Below are 20,127 nucleotides of genomic sequence, written 5' to 3' on the forward strand. Positions count from 1 at the left end.
AAAAATAGGCTACTCATTCCAGGGGACACATATGAGGGGATCCTGGTATATTTTTTTCTTGTAAGGGGTCCTCGGCTGAGAAAAAAAATAGAACCTCTGATACAAATAATCAGTGAATGATAAAATAACATAAAGATCTAAAAAGGATATCTGATTGTTATTGTTCTCGTTAGCATAACTGTAATTGCAGATATCTTTAAGTATTAACCCTCATTTCATATAATATAATTATGAGTATTTACCTTTGTATTTGAATTTGTAGCTAATTAAAATAGAAGTGATCAAGTGAAATACATCGCATGGTAAAACAGCTTGTCCCAGTCGCGTAATACAGACGAGATCTCGTATCTTCCAGCGGACCTCTTCTCGCCGCAGCACCAACTTGTCACCAAAGATGGCGATTTGCTGAGTGCTCATGGATACACACATTTCTCGGCTAGTTGTTATCTTACCAGAAACGCCAACTTTAGAAACAATCTAAGTGCTTTAGCGAGCAACTATTTCTTCATTTGAAGCACACCTGACGCACCGTCAGCCACCGCTACCATGCAGATCACACTTAAAACACTGCAGCAGCAGACTATTCAGATTGAGATAGACCCCGAACAAACGGTGAGTGGCTATTAGCTAACTTGCTAACTTTAGCTAACAGTACTAGCTGCGGGACATATGTTTTAACTTTACGCATAGACGTAACAGTTTTATTTCGTATTTCCACTGAAGGAACGAGTTATGTAGCTTCGGCAGCGTGTGCTCATTAACAAGCACACGTTACCAGTTTGTAAACCCACACGAAACGGGAGCTAAACAACGTGAAACCTCACTAGCAAACGTTAGCCAGTTAGCTAACGTTAGCTGAATAGCCCGTCAACAAAGTAATCGCGACGCAACCGCAAACTAATTTCTCATCATCTGAACTTTGTGTCGTCGTTACTTTGATGCTACCGCTTTTACGTAGTACTCGATGTGATCCAGTATGTAATAATATAACTTCTGTGATGAGCCCAGGCTGACCACTGGGCTATGATTGCTAATGCTAACGCTTATGACACTGCCAATTAGCCTTATTGGTAACGTTGTAAGAAGCTGCTTGCTAAGTTTGTTAGCATGTTAACATTTTTAACATGCACTGAGCAAGGTCAGCATTGAGAAAACAGGAGATTGTGTTACTCAGTTTGCTTTGGTATAATACTTAGATTATTCATAGTTGATATGATTCGGATAACTTTTCCCTATTATGTTATTTTTAGTAAGCACTGTCATGCACTGAATCTGAATGAAACCCCTGCATATACACTCTTCTAACTGTTGTAAGTCAACTGTAATGCTTCCCTGCCTGGTAATGATATTATCATTGTGGTATATTTAAATATTTTAATTAAGGTACTAGGTGCTTGGTAGAATATCTAGGTCCTGTGACTTGAAGGTCAAAGGTTAAAGCGGTGACTTCGATCTAATTGTGTAGAAATAAAAGCATTAGGAGACCATTAGGAAGTGCTTGTATGTCTAGTTATGAGCTATGATACTTCTCTGTTTTGTTTCAGGTGAAGGCCTTGAAAGAGAAGATAGAAGCAGAAAGAGGAAAAGACAACTTTCCTGTATCTGGGCAGAAGCTGATATATGCTGGAAAAATCCTGCAAGATGACACGCCTATCAAGGATTACAAAATTGATGAGAAGAATTTCGTTGTAGTGATGGTGTCCAAGGTGAGACCTTGCAATACTGACAGATGGCTTTTGGTTTTCTAGTGTTGTGTGTTTAAATGTACATTTCTTAGCTAATCTATTGTCAACAATTAGGCTAGTTGATTTTAATGTTTCACTGTTAAGTCGCTAGTCTAACAGCACCCTCTTTTGAACTGATAAAAGGCTAAGCCCGCAGCTGCCGCCTCGCCTCCAGCCTCAGAAGCCCCCAAACCCCCTGTACAGGACTCTGGCTCCACGTCAACAGCTGTCCCAGCTACAACCCCAGCTTCAGCCCCAGCCTCAACCCCAGCAGCTGCCCCTATTCCCTCTGAGGAGGCCAAAGAGGAGCCAAGTGCCGCAGCGACAGAACCGCAACAGCCAGCCAGGTAGAACCCATCTATTATATTGTTATTAAAACAATTTCTGATTCATTATTGTGGCAGACATCCCCTAAAAAACATAATATGTCCTGTCACTTATTTTCTTCCTAAGTTGTAATAAATTAATTTTAATTTGGTAACCTATCCAAATTACATAATAAAATTGTAGGCTGTTATTTGATAAGTATTTATTGCAAGCTGGCACCTTAACACTAGAAAGTCTACTGTGTGTGGTGTTTACATTTAAAAAGATGGTGTGGATGAGTGGATTGTGACTTTTTTGACAGTCAAAAACACAAACAGTGTGATAAGTCTGTCTGTAGGTAAACGATCCATTACTCATGTAATTTTTAAACCTCTTGTTGAAAGGGACTTTTTAAAAGTTTGTCATTAACATGAGTGAAAAACTGCATAGTAGTTGATACTAAATATTTGCCATTGTTTGTTTTGCTTGAGGAAACTCTTATTTCCACATTGACAAAACCACAATTCCCTTATTATGCTTTTATTGAGTCAATTTTGTTGTTATTGTTTTGGAAACCTGTCTTTAAGAACAGAAACTCTCTGAATCAAATTGTTAAATGGTCTAGAAGGCTGACTGGTGAGTCACAGCTTAACCCAGATTCCCTGTACACCAGACGGTTACAGCAAATGGATAACCAGCTCTACTTTTAAATGACAACTCCCATCCTTTGCACAGTGAATTTCAGCTTCTTCTATCTGGATGGAGGTTTGTAGTCCCAAGGTGCAGAACAAAGCGGTATAAAAATAGCTTTGTTCCAGCGGCCATTGCTCGGAGTACCGGTGTAGGAAGCTAAACAATGTGCTGCTGTGGACAGGGTCTGGGGTTGGGTACCGTTCCCACACAGCCAATACCTACTGGACCAAATGGCAACACAGATTATAGTGCCTCATTTTGGGTGCTGTTAACCTGAAATGTCTAAATAGCTGCTTTTTGGTGCGGGCATTACAGAAACATCACCAAATGTGCCTTGTTAACTTTACAGCAACACTCTTTCTACATGGCTCTGGTAGCAGGTAGCATTGTAGTAGTAGTAGTAGTAGTAGTAGTAGCAGTAGCAGTAGCAGCAGCAGCCGTGGTAAACATGGTCAACATGCTGATATAAACGGTCACCTGCATCTTTATTTTACTCTAAACTATTCCAACACTAGTCGAGATGTCAAACAAACAAAAACAGAACAGGAGAAGCATCTGGTGACAAATGAGATGCATTTTTTCCTAGGATGGTGAGGTCATGACCTGCAGGACATGACTTTGCCTTCCTGGGAAAACAAATTGTGCATGGGACACAGTTGTGAGCAGGGAGATGTAGAGCATTGATATAAAACACTACATCGGATTTGCAATGAAAAATAATGTTCCTTCATGTCACTGGCTGTAGAGGGTGACATGGGAGTGGATTTTCACACCTGTCCCATCCCACTCCCACAAAAATACCCCCTTTCCCTCCCAGTCCCATGAGAGAGTAAACAAAAAATTCTTATCCTATCCCAGTCTAAGAAGAATGTCTCCTATACCATCCCACTCCCACCCACACACATCATTATACACTTTTCTTTATATATTATAAAAACTGACCTATTGTTGTTATCAATTACGCTCCTGCCTGCAACTGTTGACTTTTTTCCTTGTCCTGTCCCAGTCACGTGATGAATTATGAAATTGGCTCCCTTTTTCTGGAGGGAACCACATATTGCATACTCCTTTGACAAAATCAGTGATTATACCTCACAGATCACATGAGTTGCTGGTCTACTGCTGCCTCAATCGCTTAGGTTTGTTTGTTTTATTGTTTGACACGTCGTGTTTAAAGGGTTAGTTCAGATTCTCAGAAGTCACATAAGTCAAACAGACTAACTGATCGAGGCAACGGTAGACTAGCAGCTCTCATATTGTTCAAAGTAAAATGTTTTTGCCAAAGAGTTTGGTGGGTTTGGAGAGAGGGATATTTGGATATAACAGCCATTTCCCATCCGATAGGATTGAGTTCCATGTAAAGTATTGATAAAGTACTTGTCAGTGGCACAGGTAAGACCTGGTCAAGTAAAGGGTTGCACTTTTCTGTACTTTGCACTTATGTGACTGAGAAATTCACATTTCTTAAATGTATTTGAAACAGTAGTCTAAAATGTACAGTGTCCATTCTCATATCATTTTATATGATCCTGTAGCACTAAACAGGTGTACAGTATTGTAAATTTTTTGTTCTAATGGAGAGTGGAACAACAACATAAAAAAAATGAATCTGTAGACCTACCTAGTGACCTACCTAACATGAGTTAATCAGTGCCAGTGGTTTGGAGTCGATGAAAGTATCAATTTTCTTTCATATTAAGGACAAGTATTTTCATGTCGACACAGTAAGAAATCTGCAATGTAGTATATTTATTTGATTGCAGGGAATGGACGGAGAATTTCTAAACTTGGTTGTGAACATCATCTGCTGCTTTTGTTTTTTTACTTTGCAATCATAGAAATGTTGAGTAGGTTGACTGATTTTCCTCTTCACCTTTTTGTTTTGCAGCTCTAGTGGTGGGGGTCAGGGCTTGGATGCCTCCTCAGCGCTGGGTAGGTAACAGATGGCTTCATGCCAGACTTGCATGATACGCAGTACAAAAGTAGCTGGAGCCTTGGCTGCTGCAAATGTCTAAATGTAGTAGTTTGGGTATTTATTGACTTTTAAAAGAAAGTTGTACAACTTCAGACAATAAACAATGTTATTAGTAGGCTAATACCACAGCGGTGCATTTCGTGTATAACATGGGTTATACTTGTGGTTAGTGCTGTAAGGCAGGGACTTTACAGGCTGCAGTGCAGTACATACTGCTCCTATATTTAGGCTGTGACAAAAGTAAGCCATCCTTTATTGTGGTACCACAGAGAGTGATGGGAATTCCCATTTGGTCATCTCATAGATCGTCTACATACTGATAGAGAATTTAAGAGTAGGAGTCATACTGCTATTAAAACTCATATTGCCCATGTGTTGTATGAAGTATGTTTGATTTAAATGTTTAGATTCAGTTTTTCTATATTGGCTATTGATCTCTTGAATAGAAAGAGTTGCACCTCATTCTGGATTTAAGTCTGTTTTATTTCTATAGTTAAATAAACCTTGAAATGAAAACTAAGGAGTTGTCTTTGCATGATTAAAGGAATGCTGCCCTAAAAATCAATATTTTGAGTATTAAATTATGTAGAACAACTTGGTCATCTGTGTGCTTGTGTGTGTGTGTGTGTGTGTGTGTGTGTGTTTTTTTTTTTTTTTCCTTTCCAGTGACTGGAGCAGAATATGAGGCCATGCTGACAGAGATCATGTCTATGGGCTATGAAAGGGAGAGAGTGGTGGCTGCACTACGGGCCAGTTTCAACAACCCCCACAGAGCTGTGGAGTACCTCCTCACTGTGAGTCACACACACACACGCACGCACGCACGCGCACACACACACACACACACACACACACACACACACAATGATATCATTCTCGCTATCTGAAAAGCACCTCTGCTCTAAAAAAAAGTAAAGTCAAGTCAAGTATTCATTTTTTACCTAAAATGTGCACGTGGTCTGATCATCATTTGTCCATTATTGACGTCAGACTAACAGGTCTTTCCCTTTTCGGCTTTTTAAGATAGAAATTAGACTCGCATCACTTCATCAAGTACCGGTAGCCAATCATCATTGGTTATTTACAGACACACACGTACTGATGCTGTTAACTCAACATAGGCAGCCAGTGTTGGCTCAGTGACTCACAGGGGAAACTGAAGGAGCATGACAGCTGACTAATCAGTAGAGCTACAACGAATAATTGATCAACTGATTATTAATCAGTTATTAAATTAATCACCAACTATGCTGATAAACAATTAATTGGTATGTTTTTTTAAGAAAAGAAGTCAGAATTCTCTGAGTCCCACTTCTTAAATGTGACTTTTCTGGTTTCTTTACTCCTCTATATGATTCCTGAACTTGGGAAACAACACACACTCAGGCGCTCTGCTTTGGGCTTGAGAAACTGTAGCCTTTATTCACAAACTCAAACCTAAATTATACATTTACTGCCAGACTTAACTGCTCACCTTTCTCTCTGCAGAGCAAGCATTCACCGTCACTCCCTGCCACCATAGACAGTAATTAGATTTCAATACATCTTCTCAATACAGCTGCCCCAATCAGTTTAATAGAATGAGGAGCGTCTATTTATGACGGTATTGAAAATCAGACCGTCTTGATTTCTTAATACCCTGGTATACCGTCACACCTTTATACCGCCTGTAAACTTATCAAAATTCTGATCCAAACATGCATCAAAATAAATTGATATCTACAGGATCATCAGTTTTCTATCCTCTTGAAGGCGACGTGGCTATGACGTCTCATGATGCGAATCAGTGTGAGCCACTCTGCTTCCTGATTTAGTTTTAGTGTAATTAATCATTGGTGACACATGCAGCGTGTGATCTGACATCAGCACAGCCCATTCTACCTGCTGACAAAAGCTTTGCTCTGCACACTGTGTGAAATTCATATCAGGTTTTTCTGATAGTTTAATCTACCCTCACGGATAATAAATTGGGTGGACAAAATATTACACACTTATACAAATATACAGTTATTGATTTGTATTGCACTGCAAACAGCAGCCTCTAAAACGACTCATAAAGGTAACTGAACACTTTCCTAAAAAACAAAAACTGGTAATTTGAACCATTATGAAGGCCTGTTCTATTAACCTGCTTTAGTTTTGCCTTTTTGCATCTAATAGGTAGGCAGCTTGAGTCTATGTTGAGAATTGCCCTTTACCATTCATTATAATGGACAACTAAAATGATACAAATAAAATATATAAGCATATTTTATAGTAAATGTATTGCACTGTAATTATCAGTTGCTAATTACCAAATGATACCTAACTACAATGGTTCTCACACTGTTTTGATCTCTCCATGTTCTTTGGCAGCATGCAAAGAGTGTGTTTGTGTTTGCGTGATTGACAGCTGCATTGTTGTGTTTCCAGGGTATTCCCAGCAGCCCAGTCCAGGAGAGTAATCCCCCAGCGCAGGCCCCTGCATCTGGACCCACAGAATCCCCGGCATCTCTAGCAGAGGGTGAGGCACGCAGTTTATTTTGGTCCAAAAATACAGGCAGTCAACATTTGTGTATCTTCTTGCTGTGTAAGAGATTAAAAAAACAGGACTGGTGCAGTATTAATCATTGTGGATTTTTAAACTGTTTTTAAAAAAATCTTCCATCTGTGTCCATGCGAATAGAGACATTAATTAAAGAACTCAAGACTTCAACTAATATTCATCCATCAAAATAAACACTGGAAAGTGACTCATACTACCTTTGTCAAAGATCTCAGCTGTCCCTTCAGACTATTCCACACAAGATTCAATAAATAAATGCTGTAACTTCACTGGCAGGCAGTGACTCATATATGACTCATTTCTCACCAAGTGTTTTTCTACCATGGCCATGTGTAAACTGTTGTTAGACTCGTTATGCCTCATTTCCACTGCATGATGCGGCTCAACTCAAATCAACTCACTCTTTTCTTGTAGTTCTGTTCTATATGGTTTGTAAGTTGTCTGTAGAACCTGGTTCTTTGATATCAATTTGGTCGAGTCTCCATGCCAGTTGAGCTGACTCTAAAAGGTGGAGTGAAAAGAGCTGGGATGATCCTTATATCCTGATTCAATACTATCATCATACTTGGGTGCTGATGCAATCTGTATTGCAACTCTGCAACTATTGAGATTTGATAGTTTTATATTTATTGCGATTATTGCTTGCTTTTTTAACATCAAGTATAAGTAATAGTTGAAAGTTAAGGCACACAGATGTGAAAATAATCTGCACGTGAGTTGCAGCTCTTATTAGAACCTGCGGTCTGATAATCAAGGACAACCTGGTTGCACATGTATTTACAAGAAATATTTGTTATGTAGTGCATAATCTCTATAAATGAGGGAAATGTTTTAATATCTTGTTTTGGATAAAAGAGACACTCACTAGTATTTAAAAATTTACATCTAAGTGTCCATGTCAGTGGACCATTAGATGAATGTATTTGCTTCAGGGAAATTGGCAGAGAGTGACTGAACTTACACACTGAGGAGGTACGCCATCCCTGCTGACGGTATTTGCTGGTCCGTGATGCCACTGTAAACACAGGCTGTCTGTAATATTTGTATACATATCGCCTGTAAATTTCGGCATGGTATTTTTAGCTATTTTGAGCTTGCTGCTTTGTCTGCTACAGCTGTGGCAGTCAGTTCTGAGAAAGGCATTACAATGTCATTACCTTTACACAAACAAGTAGTGTGAATGATTACCTTTACAAATACCTTTACAAACTTCATTTTGGATGATGGGTAGAGTTTTCTTGAAGAATTTATTTTTAATCCTTCACTGGTCACATTCATGGTTACAAGCTAGAAGACTACTTCTTCCCTGCCTTTGCTGGTGTTTTTGTGCTTGTAGGAGAAACCACGGGCACGACGGTATCGCATCACCAGTGTGCATGTGTTCTCTTGTGTTTGCACAAGACATGCAAAAAGGGGACCCACTCATAAAAAAAACTGTGCCAGTAGGGCTCAAAATCTCCACAGGGAACCTTTGAACTAAATGTCTTATTTTCTACATGTGTAAAATACAGAAGATGAGATGTGTGGGTGAAAAGTTGGACTAAGTAATGTAGCAAGTTATGTAACTACCTACTTGTGCTGTTCCAGTAATGAAGGGTTTGAGGGTATGTTTTTTTTGGGTAAGTTGTCATACATATCACTATTCCAATAACAAGTTAGTCTAGGATGAAGATGAAACACACATTTAGCTCAGCTGGGTCGTGATCCTTAAGCATGACAGAAAATAAGTTTAAGGAAGACATAAAGGCATGACAAAGTATTGATAGTTGAGATATGGTTAAATCGTCTCATTTCATGCTAATGGTTATTACTGTTGTATGTCACTAGGAGAGAACCCACTTGCATTCCTGCGGACCCAGCCCCAGTTTCTGCACATGAGACAGGCCATCCAGCAGAACCCTGCTCTGCTACCAGCTCTCCTCCAGCAACTAGGCAGGGAGAACCCTCAACTTCTACAGGTAACTTTGTCTGTACTCATACGCTGAAACCTATGGAGGCCGCATGAGGGAAAAAAAGTCACAGATGAGTTTTAGTGTTTAATGTTCACTGACAGTCCAACTCTGTTTAATGTCTTTGTAGCCATAAGCTGAGCTGGGCTGCATTTTGGTTTAGTCTTGTTTGCGAGTCTTGTTTTTTCACTGAGACCATTCATTTGGTGGATTTCAGCATTGTTACACACTTACGATCATAAACATGACCTCTTCGTTCATGTGTCTCTTCCCTCAGCAAATCAGTCAGCATCAGGAGCTGTTCATCCAGATGTTGAACGAGCCGGTGGGAGAGGGGGGAGAGGCGCCAGAGGTCGGAGAGATGGGGGCAGCAGGGGACGAGGGCGCACCTGTCAACTACATCCAGGTTACACCTCAGGAGAAGGAAGCCATTGAAAGGGTGAGTGATGAAGAGTCGGGTTGGGGTTTGTTTTTTATGGATGCCCTCATCAGTCAGACGCAGATCATTTTCAGCCTATATTCAGTAAAAATATTTGATTGGGATAAATGCTGTCTAATCACAGACTGTGAAAAATGATAGATGATGCAAAAAAACTTGAGCCAGTTCTCAGCAGAGTTGGTGTCACTGTTGCATGATAACTTACCAAAAGGAGCACTTCATCCCCAACATGATTTGTATATCAGTTACCCACCCCTTGTTACCTCCACATGAACATAGAATGAACCCAACACACACAACCTAGACTTGCTAAAATTAATGTAGCTCATTTTTTTTAAATGGCAAAACTATATCAAAACATGTTTAAAAACTCTTACACACCTTCCACAGTATAATTCAACCTACATTCATCTAGTTGTGTTCAATACTTCCAACAAACCTTGCTAATGAAATCATTTTAGGCAGAAAGCCCTGAAGAAAAGTCAGACTTGCAACTCTTCTCTCAGCCATGGCCTCGTTATGTTTCACTCACGAGTGGCTGAGTCACCAGAAACACTTAGCCGTAAAATTTTGTATTACCTGTCAGGTTTGGCTTAATATCAAACAGACCTACAATACTGCTACACCAGCTGGAACAACTTTTAACTTTTACTCCCTACATTTTAATACAAATATCTGTACTTTCTGCTCTTTAAATTTTCAAAACAGATTTGTTACTTTGTTACTGTTACTGCTACTCTTTAATGCATTTGAGGGGAATTATTGATTATTTTTATTGTGCATCATTATGTGCAGCCTTGCCATGTTACACATGTAACTAGATGAAAACAACGTAAAAGATGTAACAAGACAAAACTGGCGAAAAATGTAATGAAAGACATAAAAAGACAAAACAGACTTAACAAGCCAAAAATGATATAGGTCTATTTTTTTTTACGTTTCATTAGCTTTGCACACAAACAGCTGGCAGTACACTTTTTCACTTAAACTTGACTAAAGAAGTTGAATCAGTACTTTTACTTTTACTTACTTTTACTTTACTTTTTTTTTTTTTTTACACAAGTATGTGATGAGTATGTGATCGGGAGCGGTGGCAAAAAACATGTTTGGGGCATCCCCATGTTTTTTCTGTTGTTAAACTGTTAAGATATAGATCCTGTTGTTTCTAAAGCCTCCTTTTCTATTTCCTTACTCCCTTTTTCTCCCTCCTTTTCATTAATTTGTCTTCACAGTTAAAAGCGTTGGGTTTTCCTGAGGCTCTGGTGATCCAGGCCTACTTTGCCTGCGAGAAGAACGAGAACCTGGCGGCCAACTTTCTCCTCAACCAGGGACTGGAAGATGACTGAACGGCAGAGATCATTGCCTTCCTGCTCCTCCCTCCCACCCCTCCTCTCTTCAGCTCAGCATAAAAGACTGCACCCCCGATTTACTGTACAGTTACCAACCTCAGCTCAACCTGGCAAGAGGGGAGGAGGAGAGGGGAGAGCCAGCAGGGGGGTGCAGGCGGGGGTGGGGGTGGGATTGGGAAAGGGAGACAGGGTGGGTTAGGTTATGGCGGGGTTACACGCTTAAAGTACACAAAGTGGAGGTTGTGTGCAGGAAGGTCAGACTTGGGTTATTGGAGGTCGGTTAGGTGAAAAAGTGTGGAGGAATGATAAAATCCACGTGAATTCCAATGGAATGTGTGGGGTTTGTCTAGGGGAGATCTATAATTGATGATTTTAGACGCGCTTTGTGAACATTAGGGAGGGGGGCAGGGGGGGAGTGGGGACGAAGGGTTTGCGATGAGAGTGAGTGCTTGTGTGTGAGTACATGTCAGTGTGCCTGTGCAGATGAATGCGATACAGTTAAGCTGAAAAAGTAATCAATTTGCATTCTCTAAGTTTGTTAATGCTGTAGCGGGATTGTTTGGAAGCACATTCTCCTCACTGCACTTCAACAACATTATCAGTGTGTGTGTAACTGCTTGTATGTACCTCTGTAAGCCTCATGTACGTACGTCCAAGAACGACATTGGCAGAGATAGACTGGACCATGCTGCCCTTTGTATGTGTCTGACATGATGTTGCCGGGGGTATATAAGTCTGTCTGGGGGGGAAAAAATGGGAACTAAACTGACAAATAAGAACCTGGTTATTCTGTTCACTGTGTATTGCCCTCATCTGTCCTTCGATGATGACTGCACAGACTGCAGCCAATCAAGAGTCCCTGCAAATGCCGTGCCTGCCTGTTTTAAGTTACTCAAATGTGGAACTATTATGTCTATGCTGATGGCTTCTGGTGCTAATTAACACTACCCATGAAAATCTACTGTGCAGCTTCACAAAAACACTTTTTAAAGATCTACGGTTATGATTTAAAAACCAATAGAGGGAGAAACTGGAGCAACTGGTCACTAAGTAGTTTTACAGTCTCATCTAATTCCAATTGTTAGTAGTGGCAACTGATCAGCATGTGCAAGAAAAGGGGATCTTTTTGACCCACAGTATGTGGGAGGACACATTTTACATTCTTTATATACATAACCAAAATGATCCAATGGCCTCATTCTTTCATTCTTAGGTGTTATATGCAAACATATTTGCACATAAATCTGTGTACTGCTGGGAGAGGTTGATACCACCTGCATGAGGTTTTAACAGTGTCACGTGATTCAGTCTTCGGGACCATTTAACAAATTATTCTTCTTTCTTAAGGTCAGTTCTTAACAGCCTCCAGAAGATGTGTTAAGGATAAACAACTTTTTACAGTGAAATGGTTACTACCATCATACGTTGTACTAACATGTCCAGGATGTGTAGAAAAGCCTTTTTTTTGCCTTCTGACAGCTGTCAGACATTCAAAAAACTTCAGGGGAAGAACTGGGAAATGGATCCATCTACATTTTCTTTTAGTGTGAAGATGCAGTTCTTTTATCTTCCCAACCTGGGGAACTCTTAAACCATTCAATTTGATTGAATCTGAGTTCTATTAAAGCTTAGATTAAATTCTGAATAAAAGAAAATTACACTAAATTAACTTCCCTGTTTAAATCTTCTGGCACTCTGTGCTGGCCTGCATTACATGGCCAACGTTACCAGTTAGGCTCAACTTAAAGCTACTAGAAGGAGTTTTTAACTGGTTTCAAAACAGTCTCACTTTAATAGTGGTGCCTCCATATGACCTGTTATTCAAGAAAAGTTTGGCTATTTTTATATAGATTTTCTTAATGTCTGTCCTCGAGTTGGAGATTTTAATTTAGATAATTGTTAATTGTTTTGTGTTTATTATGATGGAAACACTACCACTTTTGTCCATAAGGGCCTCCAAAGTCATCAGAATATAAAAGTTCTTTGTAGTAGCTTTAAAAAGTAACTTACTACACAGGCTGCTATATACAGCAGTCAGGAGGAGTGAGGTATTTGACTTAGTATCATTGATGGATTAATATTTAGGCCCCTGGACCAGAGCCTCCGTATGAAGTAACCGTTAACATATCTTGTTGGAAACTTTTGAACAACTACAAAGGGACACAACACAACACAGATGCTTAACAAGTTGAAAACAGCCTCATAAAGTATCACACATACACAAAATGACCAGTAAGACTAGCAAATCAGCGACATAGAGATGCAAAGTGATGTGGCTGCCTTGTGGTAGTTTTTAAAGGGGCTTTTACAGAGGGGCCTGTAACTTGTAGTTACACATATTTGGAACATATCCTCCAAGTGGACTGAACACATCCATTTGGGAGTATTTTCCAGCCCTAACAATGTTACTATTAATAATGTATGCTCAGTTATTGCCAAGAACCAGAGTTTTTAAACCAGTCCCTGACTGCAAGACCAGCATTTGAATCTTTTAATTACAATAAATACAGGGGAACACACATCATAATGCACGTTAAAGCTTCATTATGCACATCAAGGCTCAACTACACACAGCAGCTAATGAGAAGTTGTGTGTGGAGCAGATGTAATCTATCAACACCATCAGACTGTACGTGCAGATGGGCTGATTGTCCACTACAGATTACTGTATTATGAAGCTTATGATGATGATTGCTGGTCTGGTTGTGGTGTGTGAAGTGGGGATGTGTGTGTGTGTGTATGTGTGGCAATTGTTTTGACTGCAGAGATTCTCAGCTCAGTGTGAGTCAATGAACTGACATCAACTGTAAAAGAAAAAAAAAACAAAATGTCTCCAGTCTCGTTCTGTTTGTGTGAAGGCAGTTTTCACTGATAACTGTCCTACAGCATCAACATGATCTTAGACTATGCTGTGCTATATTAAATATCAACTGTCTTTCAGGCCTTTGACTCTTTGTCCATCATTAGCAGCATCGTGCATCTCACTCCGTTTAAATCTCACTGGCTCAACAGGGGCCCTCTAGTGGATTAATCCAGCCTTGATATTCCACTGTGTAATGAATAAGAAGCAGGTAACACTTCCATCAATCACAAATACATATATATTTTTGGGTGGGGGATCTGTTAATACAATGTATATGTATATAACAATAACTTGAGATGTTCTATGAATAATTGTCTTTCTAATATACATTATGCCACATATCTCTCTTCTTGTCCTACTAATATGTGCAAACCACAGAGTTTAGGTCCAGATTAAGAACTATTAGACTAATTCTGTACATAAAATAGTCAAAACTGGCTACAACTCAACTATAGCAGTAGAATACCAATTGATCCATCAGTATTACCAAGCCAGTCACATAAAATGTTAGCCACAGGGACCGGTTTTCCGTGTTACTTTAGCACTTTAGGTACTTAAAGCTATCTTATGCAACATTTTCTTAAAAAACAATGTATAGACTCATACATCCTGTTCAATCATCAGTTATGACCCACTAGAAGTGTGTGGTGGTGTCTGTATCTGCAGGACGCTGTACCTTCCCAAAACATTGATATCTGACATCCTGGAAATGACACAACAATCCTACCAATTTTGCCTTTAAATGTTTGCACTAATTTTGCTAGACTGGACTGGTAGCTCGGTTGGTAGAGTGCGAGTCTTTGGCAGATTCCGAACAATGGCCCTTTGTGGTGTGCTGTTTTTCTCACCAACTGTAACAGATCACATTTATTTTCTAACTTAATTAAATGGAACTAGTTACTCCCCAACACTGCTAGCAGGAAAGCCTTGTTTCAGCCAAGCAGTTGATGACTTGCAGCCCCTACTGGCTGTTTAAGAGGAGTGAGGGGTTAACAGTCTGTATAGGTTTTACATAGGGTTTTCAAAAATTGTGTAGCACAGCCACCATTAGAGCTCCTTTAGCATATAGTCAACAATGATTGATGGCCCCCAGCGGCAAGTTAACAGTGAGAAGTCAGCTGTCAGTGGCTGTATAAAACAGAGCAGTTGTATGTCTCTACCAACCAGTCAAGTTGTAGTTTACATCCACGTCTCTCCAGATTAAATAATGTATGTAGTGAAAACTGAAGCAGGTTAATATGGAACTTACCACTATATTGATCTGTAACTTTGGATCAGTGAAATAAAAGCGAGAGAGGAGTTGAATGTCACTGAAATTGAACTTTGACCTTTTGGATATAAAATGTCACTACCCCATTTTATCTCATTAGACATTTGTGTGTTATTTTGTCTTAATTAACATATGCATTCTTGAATTATTGCTGAAAATTTGTTCAGCGAGGTCACTGTGACCTTGAGTTTTGACTACTTAAGTCAAGTAGTAGTAGTCTAGTTCATCTTGAGGCATGGCCACAACTACCAGCCACACCACCAACCATGCACACTAAAAGTTTTCACTTCTTTTTGTTCAACATCAAAAAGTTGCGAAAGGACTCCCACACACTGTCTAACTTGCAATATATCATTTATTTGCGACATTTCTGTACTAGACCTTCATCTAGACCTTGCCTGATAAAGGTCTAGTACCGAAACATAGCTAAAACATAGATATATTGCAAGTTAGGCAGTGTGTGGGAGTCCTTTTGCAACTTCTTGGTCTACTTGCCTCTCTCCAACACAGCTGTGTTATCTAACAGATGTGCAAAGTGTTATCTTTTTTATTCAACATCAAAACGCAGGGTACACAGGCACCTTTTACAGGCCCACTTTAGTTTTCTACATTGCGTGCACACAGTCAAGTAAAATTATGTGTTAATGCAAAGTGCTAACAACTTCCCTGTCAGCGTTCTGTTGCCAACCACCCTCCTAGCAATCTGGCAAAAGACTGAGCTGCTGCATCACACCAGCATAAGTAGAGCTGGCTAATTGGACTGTGCCATTCTGCTGCATCCATAGGGGTGTTCTCAAGAGCCACTTAATCAACACCACACATGCTTAAGAAGAGGAATGTCTTCTCTCCCCTGCTTGTTACTATAGACTGGTGAACATAGATGATATAATGCTGGCGTTAGGAGTTGTAGGCTGTGTCTCTTGGTCAAAGGAGCATTCAACATGGTGTTTTAATATTTAGTTAATCTAAGTTTAGACTCTGGATAAGTTCAGTTAAACTGTATACTTATTTTGCTGTAACTTTTGCTTGTTTTTATAAATACTTTGGGTGACTAAAACCCTTATTTTTTCACCTTTGCTTGCTCTCCCAGTTTTTGCTTACTCTGGTCCTTCACGCAACAAGTTTGACAAAGTTCTTGAGATATGTTCACAAGAATGGGATGTCCTGAAAACATAATCCATTGATTACTCAAACATGCACGCAGGCACACATGCAAGCACACGATCTCCACCAGGCTTACGTCTGGCAGAGATAATAATCACAAACAAGATGGGCAGGATACAGTCAAGAACATCCTTTTATTCAATCAAGTAAAGGGGTTGCTCTTTTCAAACTGTTTTTTATTATTATTATGGAAAAGAAACTGTAATTAACACATGCATTTCACCATGGGCTCTGGGGAGTGTGTCTGAGGATGGGACGCTGCTCTGAGGGAGGAGGAGGAGGAGAAGCACTCGTAGCGGGAGGTGTGTGACAGGCCAGAGGCAGGGGGGTTAGGCCGGCCAGGGGGCTCAGTCTACACGTCACTAAACACGGCCCAGCATCCTACAAAACGTGTTAAAAACAAACAAAGGAAAATAAAAAAAAATAATAATAATGGGCGGACGGTCCAGCCACAGAGTCCGACTAGGCTCTTGGAACAGTGCAGGGGCAGACACTGTACACCCTCGCTCAACAATCACACACACAGAAGTACACACACACACACACACACACACACACACACACACACACACACTCTGCTCCCTGCAACCTGTTCTTCTCTGATATGGCTTCTCAACTGTGGCGCTTTCACTTGTCAAGGCTTGGTTGATAATACTGCTGCTGGCTTCATTTGCTTGATGAAGAAAAATAAAAACTTGCATATATGTAAATTTTTTTTCTCTTTTTTTGCAGGACAAAAATCTGTAATCGCTGTTTTTTTTTTTTTTATTTTGCTGGTGGAATTTAAAGGTGCTGCCTCTGAGAGTCACCCAAGTATTCTAGTTTTTGTACAGCTTTTGGAACCATATCACTTTGGTCAACGTGTCGTCTATCAAACGCTGTGATTTAGAATGGTGGTGAATCAATATTGTGAAACAATAATGTGTAACATCTCTTTATGATTGTGCTAAATCTGAGCCGTTCAGTCACCGTGCTGTGGAACCAGTCCGCTTATAAGGTGCTTCGAGTCATTTTCAGTTTCATTTTTTAATTTTTTCCGTTTTTTTTTTTTTAAATAGCTGGTCTCATTCAACCACTAGAAAGGTGCATAATTGAAGTCTCAATGCAGCATCTTCCTGCTGCCTAAGATACGCAGTAACAATGACAAAAGAATCAAAAAGCAAATCCAAATTCAATTATAAAAAAATAAATAGATAGAAACAAGGATTACAAACAAACCTGCCTACACTAGCAGTCCTACTGGTCATCTCCCTCGCCTCAGCCCAAAATCAAAAAAGTTCCCGCGAGTGCTTTTCTCCCTCCACCAGGGGGATTGATTTGTCGCTGACTTCTCCCAAAAGAAGAAGACGAATTTTTTGTCCGCGCCCTGACCCGCCGGCCCCTGTCCTCAGCACAGCCCAGAGCCACGTGGTGTAACTTGTTCACTTACATTAGCTGTTGAATGGAGAAGCTGAAGAAGATGGGTATGGTAATACAATGTGAAGCGTACAGACAAGAATAACATGTGAGCTAACTGCATTCTGCTCAGACAAAAAAATCTTTGCGTATTCTTTTTTTTTTTTTTTTTTTTTTTTTTTTTTTTGAAACCCCGCCGTTCAGAGAAAGGGAGAAAGGAGAAAAGGAGGTGGGTGGGTGGGGAGGGAGGAGGAGGGGAGGAGGAGAAGGAGGAGAGGGTTACGCGGCTACAGACTACTCCAGTGTCCAAGATAGACAGAAGACAAGATACAGAGGAAGAGAAGCAAGACAGAAAATATCTTTTTTTTTTTTTTTTGGGCTTTTTTTATGCTTTTCTTAATTATTCAACAATAAAAAGAGGAACTAAATCACACCAATTTCCTTTAGTACTATGTATACTGCTTTAAAAAGCTCGAAGAAGAGGAAGAGAAAGATATAGAAGTATGAAGGAGGGGACTTTTTTTCTTTTGAGATGGGCACTCAGGATTACAAGATGGAATCTGTGAACAAAAGGCACTTTTTAGGGACAACCTTTAAGATGCTCTGAGTCTATAACACTACATCACCAAACAAATATTTATAATCATTTACAGTGGGAGATGGGGGTATTCGGGTGGGGGGGAGGGAGGGAGGAGGGGGGGTTCACTTGAATTGATGACAGCAGACCAGCTGAGCAGACAGAGGCCACTAATTCCCTCTCGCTGAACCGACTAGACATTTAGACCAAATCAAAATCATCACTCGTGGTTCTTTTTTTTTTTTTTTTTTTTTTTTTTCGCTCTTTGAAAGGGGAATCCATACTTGTGCATCTCCCAAATTGGGGAAGATCTTGTCTTTGTCCCACATTAGGATCACTTGTGTTGGATACAAGATGATACAGTCTGGAAAAGCATGTTTTTTTTAATTTTTTTTTTGTCCTACAACTGTTCCTCCACTATGGTGTAAAGGTTGGGGGGGAAAAATGCCTTTTGTCACGACAACCTTTTCATACAATGAACCCCTCCCCCCTTGGTAAATACAAAAAGAGAAATAGAATAATGCATGTTTTCCTAAAATTTGCTTTTTATGATAACACTTAATTTCGTTTATTATTATTTATGTATAATAGAGATTGAATGTACTTTATTCTTTACGAAAGCACCAGTTTTCATAGTGATATATATTTTATGAGTTGCAAAATTGTTCCTTCAGCCCTCCCACATTCTGAAAACAAATGGTTAGAAATGACTTTTTTTTTTCTTAAAAAAGTGATAAAAGGAAAAAAAAAAACAAAAACAAAAGAAAATTAAAAACAATTTCCCCAAACTTACTTACAAAGACTGGGACTTTTTTTTATCGCCGCCCTCGTGTTTAGAGTCCCAGAGCATGTGGACTTGAAAAAACAAAACAAAAAAAAAAACTTAGAGGGTTTTCCCTCTTTTCTCGTGACACCCTCAAACAATCGCTAACAAACAAACACAATTCCTCTACCAAGGCATTGCACATGGCTCAATCAACATACATCATTTAGTTTCAAGAACAATACTTCCCATCAAAACAAGAAAGAAAACAACAAAACCTAATCTGTTCTTTTTGTTTTTATCCTCAACTACATTATCATCACTGTCTATGTATCTATTGTTGTTTGCCATGGATTTTCTTTAATGTCATTATTTAATGCGAGAGTGGGTTTTAGAGACTGGTACTTTAGCTCCAATCAGCGGTTTTTGAGATGCATCCTATGACTGTGCGATGTACGCCATGCTTCAAAAAATAACTAGACTGCCACAGAGCTTATCTTGCAAATAAAAAAAAATGTATATATCTATAAATATATATGTGTATTATATATAAAGATGCTTGCGATTATCTAGTGAGCTGTCACCGTTTTTTTTTCCTCTCCTGACATAAATTTTTTCACCATTCACTATAGCTTATATGTGAGAAAAAGAACCTGAATTCATGTTTGACAAATTGCATAATGGGAATACAGAGGCACTTCCATAGATTAGAAAAGAAATCACCTTAGCCATCGTTAACGTCTTACTCAGCAGAGCTAGTTTCTCTCTACGAAGCTGATGAGATGGTCGCCAGTCGGTTGGCCAACTATGTTGTGTTTCCCTGCAGTGAAGAACGTGGCCAGGCAGTCCAGTTATTTTGTGAGGTTGGATGGGTGGATTGAATTTTAATAAAAGGAAATAACTGTCAGAATATGCATGGGCTAATGATAGAAAATGATTAAAAGCATAAAGGCCTCCTCAGATTGTCTATTTTTTAAGACTTCCCTTTGAATTCAGTCTGGCACAGGGGATGTGTTTGCGTTAATAGTGAGTCTGTGTGTTTAAGAAGTGGCGATCTGTGCTCTACAAGTGTCTTTCCATCCCAGTGATAACATCCACTGATTTGAAACATGAAG

At 39.6% G+C, this 20,127-nt stretch overlaps 1 protein-coding gene across 1 annotated transcript; it reads left to right on the top strand.

Annotated features, from left to right (window-relative positions):
• The first annotated feature begins 355 nt into the window (after positions 1-355).
• Positions 356-11,759, top strand: rad23aa (RAD23 homolog A, nucleotide excision repair protein a). The gene is made up of 9 exons (XM_084743787.1): positions 356-612; positions 1,545-1,706; positions 1,869-2,071; positions 4,612-4,655; positions 5,365-5,492; positions 7,111-7,201; positions 9,071-9,201; positions 9,470-9,631; positions 10,864-11,759. The coding sequence occupies exons 1-9, from the start codon at positions 547-549 to the stop codon at positions 10,975-10,977; spliced, it is 1,101 nt and encodes a 366-aa protein (XP_084599913.1). The 5' UTR covers positions 356-546; the 3' UTR covers positions 10,978-11,759.
• The last annotated feature ends 8,368 nt before the right edge of the window (positions 11,760-20,127 follow it).

This window comes from Lutjanus erythropterus, chromosome 19, assembly GCF_056507025.1.
Source record: "Lutjanus erythropterus isolate fLutEry1 chromosome 19, fLutEry1.hap2, whole genome shotgun sequence".
Classification (NCBI taxonomy): domain Eukaryota; kingdom Metazoa; phylum Chordata; class Actinopteri; order Lutjaniformes; family Lutjanidae; genus Lutjanus; species Lutjanus erythropterus.

Excerpts from the sequence above, each read along its gene's own strand:
- rad23aa (XM_084743787.1), top strand. The coding sequence starts at position 547 with ATGCAGATCACACTTAAAACACTGCAGCAGCAGACTATTCAGATTGAG. Across the intron at positions 2,072-4,611 it reads GAACCGCAACAGCCAGCCAG|CTCTAGTGGTGGGGGTCAGG; the intron begins GTAGAACCCATC and ends TTTGTTTTGCAG. Across the intron at positions 4,656-5,364 it reads GGATGCCTCCTCAGCGCTGG|TGACTGGAGCAGAATATGAG; the intron begins GTAGGTAACAGA and ends TTTCCTTTCCAG.